The sequence below is a fragment of the Electrophorus electricus genome, chromosome 2 (assembly GCF_041902795.1).
Source record: "Electrophorus electricus isolate QZ-2024a chromosome 2, ASM4190279v1, whole genome shotgun sequence".
Lineage (NCBI taxonomy): Eukaryota > Metazoa > Chordata > Actinopteri > Gymnotiformes > Gymnotidae > Electrophorus > Electrophorus electricus.
This window is the reverse complement of record NC_137498.1, coordinates 34,661,353-34,672,436: the sequence shown is the minus strand read 5'-3', so window position 1 is coordinate 34,672,436 and position 11,084 is coordinate 34,661,353. Positions and strand designations below refer to the sequence as shown.

Here is an 11,084-nt window from a genome sequence, read left to right as displayed (position 1 = left end):
TGAAGAATACCTCCTAATACTTAAAGCCAAAACATACAAACACATACCTTCAATGTTATATGTGTATCTTCCACATTCAGTGGGGACCTGAAGATACAACCAGAGCGAGTTCAAACATGTTGGCTATTTTAATGGCGCACACTCCTTGTGGCATGGTATGAAATCTACTCTGCTACTGTTTTTGAAAATTGTGTCTATGTATCCAGCAATATATATAATCATTGTTTTAAAAACTATTGAAAAGATTTTTAAAAAATGACCTTAGAAATAAATTGTGGTTCTAAAATAAGCGAATTAAATAAATACATAATGAAAATAATGTGGGCAACAGTCCATGGGAACATTTATTAGTTAATAAGGTAGGAAAATTTCATCGCTCTAAATGGTGTGTGTCCCGCCACACCCACACCCTGGGTCTTTAAACTGTATCTACCAAAACATCTATGGTGCAGCCATTTTGGTCCACAAAATTGTCCAACATACGGTGGCTCCTCACCTCAATCAATATTAATGACTTGTGCACAAAATAAAATTTTCAGACCCGAAATGACTGAACTCTCGCCTCTCTCTCTTCCTGCTTTTTACCTTTTCCTTCACTCTGCTGCGCGTTGTCTCCTCAGAGTCCTTATAAGGAATCGGAACGGTTAGTCGAGAGGGTGGAACAGCGCGCGGGGACAGCTGGGAGCTTCAGCACATACAGGAAGACCGGAGGTACGGAATCAAGACCTTAATACGCCTTCTTGAAAGAAAGGGGTATCTTGGACCATATTCATATTTCTCGAAAGGCGAAGGTAAGGAATGCCTTAAGAATTATTCAAAATGTAGTTTATGTATGACATGAAATGTATGTAAATTGGATGAAGGTTTAAATCTTTGACTGCGTCGCTGCGCGTCTTTCGGCGCTGGCAGCGCCTGCTAGCTAGTCAGAAAAATCAAAGCGGTATCATTAGACAGCTGGCTGTAGTTTTATCTCCCTCTTACTAATCTTAATGTTAGCCTTTCATTCATGCACATTTTTCCATATTATAATTCGATGATTTCAAACTTGTTCGTTTTTACAGCCTCGCAAACTGCCCTGCTGCAGACAGTGCACGGTGTTGGGAGGGGGCTGTGTAAAAGTGGTACAGGAAATAGCCGAAGATAGAAAGAGCACGTATCTGTTGGTTGCAATTTCTCTGTGTTTGGCAGACTATCTGGGATATGCTTGAGCGAGAACAACTGTTTGTTCGTAAAACGTGCTTTCTTTTGCACTGGTCATGTCCTGAATAACATTATTGTCTGTTTAAAGCTTTCATTACAGTAAGCGAATGTTCGATTAAAACAGATTGTTTAATGGTTCGAAGATTCCTCGAAGCGCAATGACTGTGGCTGTGCTGACGCTGGCAGCCCGTGCCAAGAATGGATGCGTTTTGTCCTACTTCTAATACCAAAGTAGAAATGACCTGTTTTTGTCCAGAACACATTAGCCAGGCTGCGAACATTTAATGTGTCTGATGCAAATCCATCTTTCACCCCGAGTCTGTTGGCTAGCTACCGATCCACTTCATTAGTGCTTAGCTTCCTGGATTGCATCATTTCGCTTGAATTTGTTTTACCAAAGATTTATATCTTATTTAGCTAATTCAATAGACAAATAATGTCGACATTTTCAATCTGTTTCTCGTGTTTTTTTTTCACCCTAGTAACATCTACTGCCTTATGCTGTTTTACAAGCAGTGCAACTGATGACATGTCACCTAGCACCTTTTAACTTAAATACTGGATTTGATTGTCACTGCTAAAGTGTAAAAACTATATATGCCAAATGGAGCTTTTACAAGGAATGAGTGCAAGGAATGAGTGTAAGCTGTGCAGGGGAATACATGGGTGGCGAGAGAGGAATAGCACAGGGCTTAGTTTATAACATTCACATTTTCTTTCCCTCTGTTTCCATCCCTCCTTTACTATTTACCCACAGTGCTTTTTTTCTGTTTGATCTGTCATACTCACAACACTGTGCAATGTAGTTGTGAACTGTAAATCCAGAGAGGACTGCTTAGTCACACTCAGCATGGAACTGGTTAATGTCATCTCTGCGATCGGCTGCGTTAATATAATTGGTGTGGGTTTTTTCCCCCCATAGGATAGTCCAAAGTTCTCGTTAGAAGCAGGTGATTAGTGGTACAACTGAGTACTTCAGTTTGCGTGTGAAGAGTGATTCAGGTGAATGTAACAATGGGTCAGTCATGTGGTTTGGGTCAGTTTTCTGTTGCATAATATTAGTCTGTAGGCAACATGCAGATGCAAGATCTTTCTCTTCAAACATTCCTTACCCGAGTAGGCATTGTAAGCCAGACTAACTTCCTTAAAAATCCTGCCTCTGTCTCAATTTCCTTAGAAAAATGACTCTTGTCCATCTGTTAAAAGTTGTTTGATATGTGCATGGTCACGGGTTTCTTATGTAGGCTCTAACTCTTGAGTGTATGAGGCTGCATACCTTTTTTCAGGCAGGTTATGACGGATCCTGTCTCGCAACCATTGTTTGTCGTAATGTGCTAAGTGGGACGACATGAAGTGACATTATGCTTTTGTGAATCATTCTTTTTTTGTTCTTAAATTAAGAATGTGTTCTATGAAGAACTGAGTATCTTGCATAAAATCCTGTGCAGGAGGTAAACATATGTCATCTTGGTATACTGTTGCCATTAACAAAGTGTCCATGTCCCAGGCATGGCAGGGCTGGAGAGTCTGGTGCAGCGGCTGGAGGTTGCCGTGGGGCGTCTGGAGGCTGTGTCCAGCAGCGGAGGAGCAGGCGGATCTCCTTCAGCTACTGGAGGTACCAACAAACCAATATGCCCCCTTCCATTATCAGTGAATAAGCATAACCCATGTTGGACCCCAAAGGATATCCTGCTAGCAAACTAAGCTGCCTCTAGATATTGTCCATGCAAACTTCTTTCACACATTTGTTGACCCCCTAATTGCTTTCTTGCTATAGTTGTGTCTGTGTACGTTGAGGCCTTTGATGTCCTGATCTCTGGCCCTGTGGCCGAATACACTGCCCTGAGTCAGAAGATAGGGGGCGATGTCCAGAAGCATGTATGTACTGCCATGTTAACAAACCAACTCTCCAATATGGCTGCATTGCCTTATCCTTTCCTTTGAAGTATGGCTGTTAGTTTTATCTCTCTCAGCATCTGATGCCCTGCTGATTGCTTCCTTCACAGGCCGAGATGATGAAGCATGGTTTCTCATGTCAGAGGCAGCTTCTGGTCACTGCCTCCTGCAGCCAGAAGCCCTCTGATGTACGTGTTCTCTTACCATACAAGGCAGATGGTTACTGTAGTAAAATTCCAAAAAACTTTAGGTTTTGGATTATAGAATAGTTATTAGATTTGTAATGGCTTGTCTCCATTGTTTCACTGTGTGTGTGTGTGTGTGTGTGTGTGTGTGTGTGTGTGTGTGTGTGTGTGTGTGTAGGACACCCTGTCCTCTCTGCTGGCTCCAGTATCGAAAGTGATTCAGCAGGTGCAGTCGTTTAGAGAGCAAAACCGCTCCTCTCCTTTATTCAACCACCTCTCAGCTGTCAGTGAGAGCGTGCCTGCCCTCGGCTGGGTCGCCATGGTGAGCTCGCCATACTTGGCAGGGTCTGTGGGGGGTCAGCATAATTTATTAAACCCAGTGTGTAATTTGATTGAAATAAAAGGACTATTCATTCAATCAGGAACTGTTGTATAGTGATAGTGTACTATAACAGTTTTGCCCCTCCCCCTCTTTGGTCTTGTAACAATGAGCCACTGTTTTAGCCTGGTATACCAAGACTTTTTATATGAATTTTGAGCAGGATGTTGAGAAGAGACTGGGAACTACTTGGGCTATATTATATTAATCAGTATGTCTTTGCAAAATCAGAAAATGTTCATACACAAGATTTGTGGTGGACTTCTGTCATAAGGGGGTGCGGTTGGATGGCTTTCTTTTTTCCTCTTCCTCTTTTATTTATTTATTATATTTTGTTAGGCCCCAAAGCCAGGCCCATATGTCAAGGAGATGCAGGATGCTGCCATGTTTTACACAAACCGGGTGCTCAAAGATTACAAGGAAAAGTATGTAATAAATGACACCTTTTTAAATTTACAGGTCAACTGTAGCGTTATATAACTGCATTTCCTAGCTGTATAACGGTACCTTTTTATCCTATTCTGCAGGGATAAAATGCATGTGGATTGGGTCAAGGCCTACCTGTCCATCTGGACTGAGCTGCAAGTTTACATCAAGCAGCATCACACCACTGGACTGGTCTGGAGCAAGAGTGTGAGTCGTAGTTCTGCACTCAATTTTAACAAAGGCTTTGTAGATGTCTTGGTCCCCTAGGCCTTTATTGGAGTGATCACTGTTGTTCTGTATGTATGGCAGGGTCCTGTTGCTTCAGCCTCTGGAGCAGCAAGTGCCCCAAGCAGTGGACCTGCTGCACCCCCTCCGCCTCCACCTCCACCCGCAGACCTGAACCAGTCTGCAGGTGGAGAAACGGGACAAGTCACCCGCAGTGCTCTCTTTGCCTCCATCAACAAGGGAGCTGACATTACTAAAGGTAGGACTCAGAAAATTAGTTACATACCTTCTTTTGTAAAATGTTTTATACCAAAACATTTCTGAATTGTGGCGGGCTTATGAAACACATTTATTGTCATGTGTTCTGAGAGATGTTCTAGCTGGCTTCATCAGTTTATAAGTTCTGGCCCTACAAGTTTGAAAGGGGCATATTTTTGTTTTCTGAACATTTTGAACCTCAGCCATAATTTGTAGACTGGATGTTTTCTCAGGTCTAAATATTTTTGGTGATCACCTATACCTTTGTCAAATTAATCATGAAAAATGTTTATACAGCAGATAATCCGTGTAAATACACTATAGACATGGTTAGCTGGATAGTTGGTTACATTGTGTTACTTGAGACCATAAGTTACAAAAAATATTATTTCCAGGGCTGCCAACTCAAATAATTTCATAGAGAATTTGACTCTTATAGAGTGAGTTTTTGACACCAGTCACAAAGTAGTGTGGGGAAGCAATGCATCATTCAGTTGACCTGATTATGCGTTTCACATTCTTGAAATCTCCCCATGTCAAAATGAAGCACTGAAGCATGTATCTGATGACCAGAAGACTCATAAGAACCCAACACTGAGGATCCAGCCAGGCCCTGTGCACACGGGACCCAGACCTTTTTCATCTCCCAAGGTGACACCGACCAGTGCTACTGCCCGCACCCTGCCTCCTGTGCTGGAACTAGATGGCAAGAAATGGAGAGTGGTGAGTATAAACACCACTGTGTTGCTGGGACTAGTACATTGTGTTGGTATATTGGTATTTTCTGTTTCCATCATTAAAGAGGTGTGATTTTTCCTTTTCACTTATATTTCTCATTTCCATTTTGATGCACTTTCTGTTTTTCTAATTCTAATCAACAGGAGAACCAGGAGGGTGCTCAGGGCCTTGTGATCAGTGACACTGAGCTAAAACAGGTGGTCTATGCCTTCAAGTGCAACAACAGCACTCTGCAGATAAAGGGAAAAATCAACTCCATCACCATAGGTATGGACATGTCGTAGCCTTCACTTGTCTTTTGAAAAGGGTGGATCGGGGGTGTGTGGCACCAGAAAAAAAGATAAATGTCACTTTCTCTGCAGACAACTGCAAAAAAATGGGCCTTGTGTTTGATGATGTTGTGGGTATTGTTGAGATGATCAACTGCAAGGATGTTAAGGTCCAGGTGCGTATGCTTGTGCCTTCTACTCATTCCAAAGTGGAATGTATCTCTTTGTTTCCTCTTCCTTCATGGCATATCAAACCAATAGTCTTTTGTTGTTGCTGTCCATGCAGGTTATTGGCAAGGTACCAACAATCTCCATCAATAAGACTGATGGTTGCCATGTGTACCTGAGTGAGGCCTCTCTTTCTTGTGAGATCATCAGTGCCAAGAGCTCAGAGATGAATGTGCTGGTGCCTGGAAAAGATGGAGAATTTGTAAGTAATGCTGAGAATCATCTGTGAATTAGAGGAATGCATGAGAATTCTGAATACGGTAGTATGCGATTTTAATTACTTTTATTTTTTATTCCCTAGACTGAGATCCCAGTTCCTGAACAATTTAAAACAGTATGGGATGGAAGAAAGCTGGTGACTACAGCGACTGAAATTGCGGGATAAAAAGTTTCACCTTTTCGTTAGAGCGCTCCTTAACCAATGCCTATCTGGCTGACTTGCCAACCACATGTGAGACTGAAATGCCAACCATCATCACTCTCCTTATTAGCCAGTCACAGCAGCAGTACCTTCCTTCAGCCAATGAAATGACTGCTTGCTTTATGTGGCACAATCCTTTAGCTAGGGGCAGAGATTAACTCTTCATTCCATTTGATATTATTAAATAGCACTTCAAAACTAATTGCCAACAATCATTTTTGTTTTGCTGTTTTCTTAACCATTCCAATTCAAGGAAAATAAAATGTGAATGGCCAAAATGATGCAAAGATTTGTTTAGCCTCTCTAGCCTCTTTAATCTAATTTTGTAATTCTTATTATGCATAGATGCATTAATTTGCTTTATGTGGTCACGTGCTGGGTTTAGGAGGGGGTTCAAGTGTTTTTCTGTTCTATATATGCAATTCAGGCCTGAAGCACATCCTTTCCTCAGACAGCCACAAAGACACCATTTAGGAGATTGTTTCTAGGGACAATTATAACAGTTCATCATACATAATAAATCACTTTTTTTTTTTGTCTTAGCAAAAGTAATGCAAATATAAGATTTCAATATTTCTGGAGTATTTCCTCACACTGTGTCTGAGTATACAATGTTTTTACCCATAGCACTGTAAAGTACCATTCCATGATGGAAAGTGCATGACTATAAGAACATGGGCAATTTATTTAGAAACATCCATGTAATTTTTATCTTTTACCACAAGAGCTGTTTATTGTCAGAGTGGACATCCATACGCTGAGTTGCATCATTGGTGGCAGTTCTTTCCTGTGAAGGAAAGAATATACCATAAGCTTCTACCTATCTGTCATTTAAGCTCAAACTTTTAAACTATTTTATCTCCTAGTACTCAGGTCAGGTGGATTTGTTTTTAATCATTTGACTTTTTAGGGATTTTTGTTTTCTTATTTGGTAATGAATCAATATTCTGTGCAGTAGTACTGGAGGAAGATATTGAAATTACTGCAATAAATTTAATGTCACAGTGTTCTGTGTCTGTACTTTGATGTAATGAGTGATTTCTCAAGGCACTTGTCCACTTTTTTTTTTTTTTTTAGGAGAATTACTTTTTATGACATCATTGCTGAAATGGTCAGGGGCCATGTACTGTTCTCCAGCAGTTTCACAAGGAGTAAAAAGGAAAACTTAAGATAATGGAGTTTATGAAGAAATTACATTTTCCTTGTAATCTCTACCATGTGGACTCAGTTATAAGTGTCTTGGTGTCCAACTTTGAACAAAGAAGAAATCTGAGCAGGTTTAGCTATGAACAAGGTTGAAACCTGCCTGAATGTGCTGACTACAGTGAATTTTGCACTTTAGAAAAAAATTAAATAAAATTCCTAGGAATGTATTAACATTGTAGATAGGCACATTTCTTATGAGAGAGCTTTATGAGGAACATACTGGTCTTGCTGCAATGTTTAAAAGATCTCAACCACACCGTGATATTTATGAAGCATGTGTGGAGCTGTATAATCGCTGAGTCATTATATGCTGATTATTCAGTTTGGATGCACGCTGTTGTGCTGTTCTCCAGCGTGTTATGTTTTTGTTTAAAATTCTTGGAACATGCATCAAAATACGTTCAATTCAACTGGTCAGCTTAAACATTCATTCGCCATTGCATATAACTTAATTTGTAGAAAGTAACATTTACATAGCACTCTGCTTTTTTAATGGTGCCTTTAGTGTGTTCATACAGTGAGCCGCACATTTTGTAATCATGACGTAGTCTTAAAGTTAACTTGATGCTTACTTTTTTTACTCAAATGTAAAACATTTAAAACTCCACTCCATTAGATGAAGCACATAAATGAAGACCCATTAAGGCGTGAGGTTCTTAAAATGTTACTTTTTATTTGCTGATAAATGAATTCTGTTATGCCCAAACCCAGGTCATCTTAATAAAATGATATCAGTGCAAAAAAACAGAAAGAGCTGACTTACTCTGTAAGATGTCATTAGCTTCATGGACATAAAAACTCAACGTAATAACACAGCATGTGTGCAAAATGACTGCATGCTACCAGTATTTGTTGAGGGATTAACGAAGATAGGGGAGTAACGTGGCATTAAACCACGCTCGACTGAACTGCAAGTGATCTCCTTCACTAGCTAGAAACACCAGCTTTCCTGCTTTATCCATTTCTGCCAAGCCCAGACGATCCTACAAAACAACAAATTAGACTATGATAGCTACTAGTCAAATTTCTCCTGCTAAAAACAGAGTGAGGAAACTGAAGCTTTAAGGCTTCCAGGTAGAATTACATTCTTCCGATCACGCTTGTACTTGAAGCTTCTCATCATTGATATTTAAACATTCTAAATATGTAGAAAGTTTCAATAGAAAAGACAAAATTAATTTACACAAGAACGGAGCATGAACAGTGCTCACCTCTTTATACAGAGTGCTTTCCTGTAAAGTCTCAGCCTTCTCTGCTTGACCAGTTTTGAAGAAACCAAACCACTGTAAGGGAAAAGATTTAGTACACGTAGAACCTCATAACTTGAGCTATGTTTGGATGAATAGATTTTTAATGTTGTGTGCATTACCTCTGAGACCACAGGGTCCACTACACTGTCCTGTAGAAACTTAACCATGACAAACTTCTTCAGAGACATGAGGTTCTTCTTGTAGGTGTCATTCACCACCTTTACGTTACAGTAATGATTAAGTACAGAAAAGGATTGAAAATACTAATCTAGTTCTACATAATCACGCAATCACACATTCTCATCCTATATTTAACAGAACTTCGAAAGAATGAGTTGGGAGTATGGGGAGGGGACGAGTCCTTTGAAATTGTTTTCTGCTGCATCCTGTTTGAATAAAACACTTACCCGCTCCTGATTTATATCAGCAAGGAAGAGGCTATGCTGTATGTACAAGTCATCATTGAGGGGATCGTGCCAGTACTGTGCCTGCACCAAACTAAATACAAAGTAAAATACATATTATATTAATAACCAATAATTTGTTTGGCCAGAAACGATCACTGTCTGTGTCTAAAGTGAAGTTATTATCTGAAAGAAAAGGTCAGTGTCTCACTGTTTTTGGACTGCATCTGTGTATGCCCCCGAGTTCAATTTCTTTCGGATCCAATCACAAATATAAGAGCTCTCACCAGGGCATCGAGGCAAACCATAAACTCCTACGAAGTAAACAATTAGAACAAATCCAGGAAAGGAGCAACAGTACATGAATGCAACATTCTAGGAACTTCAACTTGAGTCAATTCGAACAATGTCTATGCAATAACAAAATATTTCAAAAACAAAATATGCAACAAAATTCTAAAACATTTGAATGGCAAATATATTTCAAGTGGAAAAAAAGTCATTGGGCTGATCAATTCAGGTAATGAAATTTAGTTTAGTTTTTTTTGGTTTTGGGGCAGGTTTGCAAGTTACATATTAAGAGCCATTTTACCTTGATGCTGTCCACCAACAGAGATCAGAGTGTTCATTGGAGGATATGGGCATCTCTGTGCCACAGCACGTCTAATGAGAAAGAGAAAAGCAAGTTGAGCCGTTTTTGTATGCCACTTCTTATAGAACATTCTGATTCCACGAAATAAGCACTCACAGAAACTGTGCTCCCTGGGAGAAGCCCATTGCATTGTAACCCGCTTTCAGTTTTGGGTCCTGTCCTAGTTTGTCACAAGCAAAGGCTACTTGCTCATTAACATCCATAAAAAAGCTATTTTCGGTATCCTGAAACACAGAGGGTAAAGACAAGAGACTGCAATAGTGTGTTGTTTATTTTGAAAAGAAATCAAAAATTGTCACAAAGTACCTGAACTACATTCTTGCCAATCATAAGAGACAGCACATATATGCCGGGCACTTCCTCCTCCACCATCTTCTTTATTGAGCCCATGCTCAAAGGGTTGCAGCAGTTGTCCCCTACTCAGACAAATAGTTCTGAGTAAGTGCAAGGCCTACAATCTTTAGGCCAAGCAAACATGTTAACGAGTTTACTTAGCACGCAGCTTCAAACGGCAATAACAGTACAGGCGTTAAATTCACGTAACCCTTGTACATGTGACAACAAAGACAGCGAGCGCTCGCGCGAAAGTTACCCATCCCGTGCCAGAGAACCAGAGGGGTGGAAACGCTGGACCCTCGAGCTGCAATCGAGAGCAAAAGCAGGAATCCCACGAACAATCCCGAGTCCATGGGTGGTTTCACCGGTCCTCTAGATGTGAACGCAGACCATCTACGCTATTTAAATGCTTTACAAGGCAAAACAAATCACACGCTAGTTCCCGAAATGAGAAATCCCCGCAAACAAAAAAGGGAACACGAGATATACTAGAGGTTACAAGAAGAGAGAAACAGTGAAAATTATTTCTAGTTACAAATAGGTGAACAGCATCCTCCGTGACGCACGTTATTGTCAAGAACAGGGTCCATTCTTCCGTTTTCTGTGTAGCTATCTTAGGTTTAATTTGCCCTCTACGTTTATGAAAATATACAAAACTGCAGTATTGCCTACTTCCTTCGCGTGATTACATTAATGAGAAGCCATAACTCTATAACCAAATGCTAAAAGTTTTACAAAAAGCAAACAGCTGCTAAAATGTAGTTAACTTACCTTAATGGACCCTGAGCCATATAGGGAGATTGCTCTGACTGTATCGAATGTTAAATAATCACGTGATAGGAGCAAAACAACTGAACAACTCCGTTGGATATCTGTAAACATTTGCAGACCATGATGTGACTGTATGAACCCACAATCATTTAAAGCAGTCAATCCAGTTCATTTATAATGCAGTGTTGCGCTGCGCAGGAAATGATGCACGTAAGCGCCCAACGCTCATCATGTGACATT

The 11,084-nt window shown here is 40.2% G+C and overlaps 2 protein-coding genes across 4 annotated transcripts; one reads left to right on the top strand and one right to left on the bottom strand.

The window, feature by feature from the left end:
- Positions 1–639: 639 nt before the first annotated feature.
- Positions 640–7,232, top strand: cap1 (CAP, adenylate cyclase-associated protein 1 (yeast)). Of its 2 annotated transcripts, XM_035528973.2 has the most exons (13): positions 641–791; positions 2,708–2,815; positions 2,978–3,078; positions 3,207–3,284; positions 3,460–3,603; positions 4,000–4,085; positions 4,188–4,293; positions 4,396–4,570; positions 5,117–5,292; positions 5,451–5,574; positions 5,670–5,752; positions 5,863–6,006; positions 6,106–7,232. In XM_035528973.2, the coding sequence occupies exons 2-13, from the start codon at positions 2,710–2,712 to the stop codon at positions 6,187–6,189; spliced, it is 1,407 nt and encodes a 468-aa protein (XP_035384866.1). In that variant the 5' UTR covers positions 641–791; positions 2,708–2,709; the 3' UTR covers positions 6,190–7,232. The 2 variants fall into 2 exon arrangements, 1 of the variants encoding a protein (XP_035384866.1); XR_014117959.1 differs by lacking the exon at positions 5,670–5,752 and having other exon boundaries at positions 640–791.
- Positions 7,233–8,084: 852 nt separating this feature from the next.
- On the bottom strand, positions 8,085–11,000 carry ppt1 (palmitoyl-protein thioesterase 1 (ceroid-lipofuscinosis, neuronal 1, infantile)). 2 transcript variants are annotated; one of them, XM_027011666.3, is made up of 10 exons: positions 10,845–11,000; positions 10,330–10,445; positions 10,044–10,153; positions 9,834–9,961; positions 9,678–9,748; positions 9,297–9,399; positions 9,089–9,179; positions 8,801–8,899; positions 8,643–8,714; positions 8,085–8,414 (listed from the first exon to the last, which is right to left on the bottom strand). In XM_027011666.3, the coding sequence occupies exons 1-10, from the start codon at positions 10,862–10,864 to the stop codon at positions 8,292–8,294; spliced, it is 933 nt and encodes a 310-aa protein (XP_026867467.2). In that variant the 5' UTR covers positions 10,865–11,000; the 3' UTR covers positions 8,085–8,291. The 2 variants fall into 2 exon arrangements, with proteins under 2 accessions (XP_026867467.2, XP_026867468.1); XM_027011667.3 differs by having other exon boundaries at positions 10,330–10,482; positions 10,845–10,981.
- Positions 11,001–11,084: the final 84 nt, after the last annotated feature.

Bases quoted from the DNA above. Each gene is read 5' to 3' on its own strand.
- cap1 (XM_035528973.2), top strand. From the start codon at position 2,710: ATGGCAGGGCTGGAGAGTCTGGTGCAGCGGCTGGAGGTTGCCGTGGGG. The intron at 2,816-2,977 runs GTACCAACAAAC...TTCTTGCTATAG, and splicing joins ATCTCCTTCAGCTACTGGAG to TTGTGTCTGTGTACGTTGAG. The intron at 3,079-3,206 runs GTATGTACTGCC...CTTCCTTCACAG, and splicing joins GGGGCGATGTCCAGAAGCAT to GCCGAGATGATGAAGCATGG.
- ppt1 (XM_027011666.3), bottom strand. From the start codon at position 10,864: ATGGCTCAGGGTCCATTAAG. The intron at 9,180-9,296 runs GTGAGACACTGA...CTTTGTATTTAG, and splicing joins ACAGATGCAGTCCAAAAACA to TTTGGTGCAGGCACAGTACT. The intron at 8,900-9,088 runs GTAAGTGTTTTA...TGTAACGTAAAG, and splicing joins CTGATATAAATCAGGAGCGG to GTGGTGAATGACACCTACAA.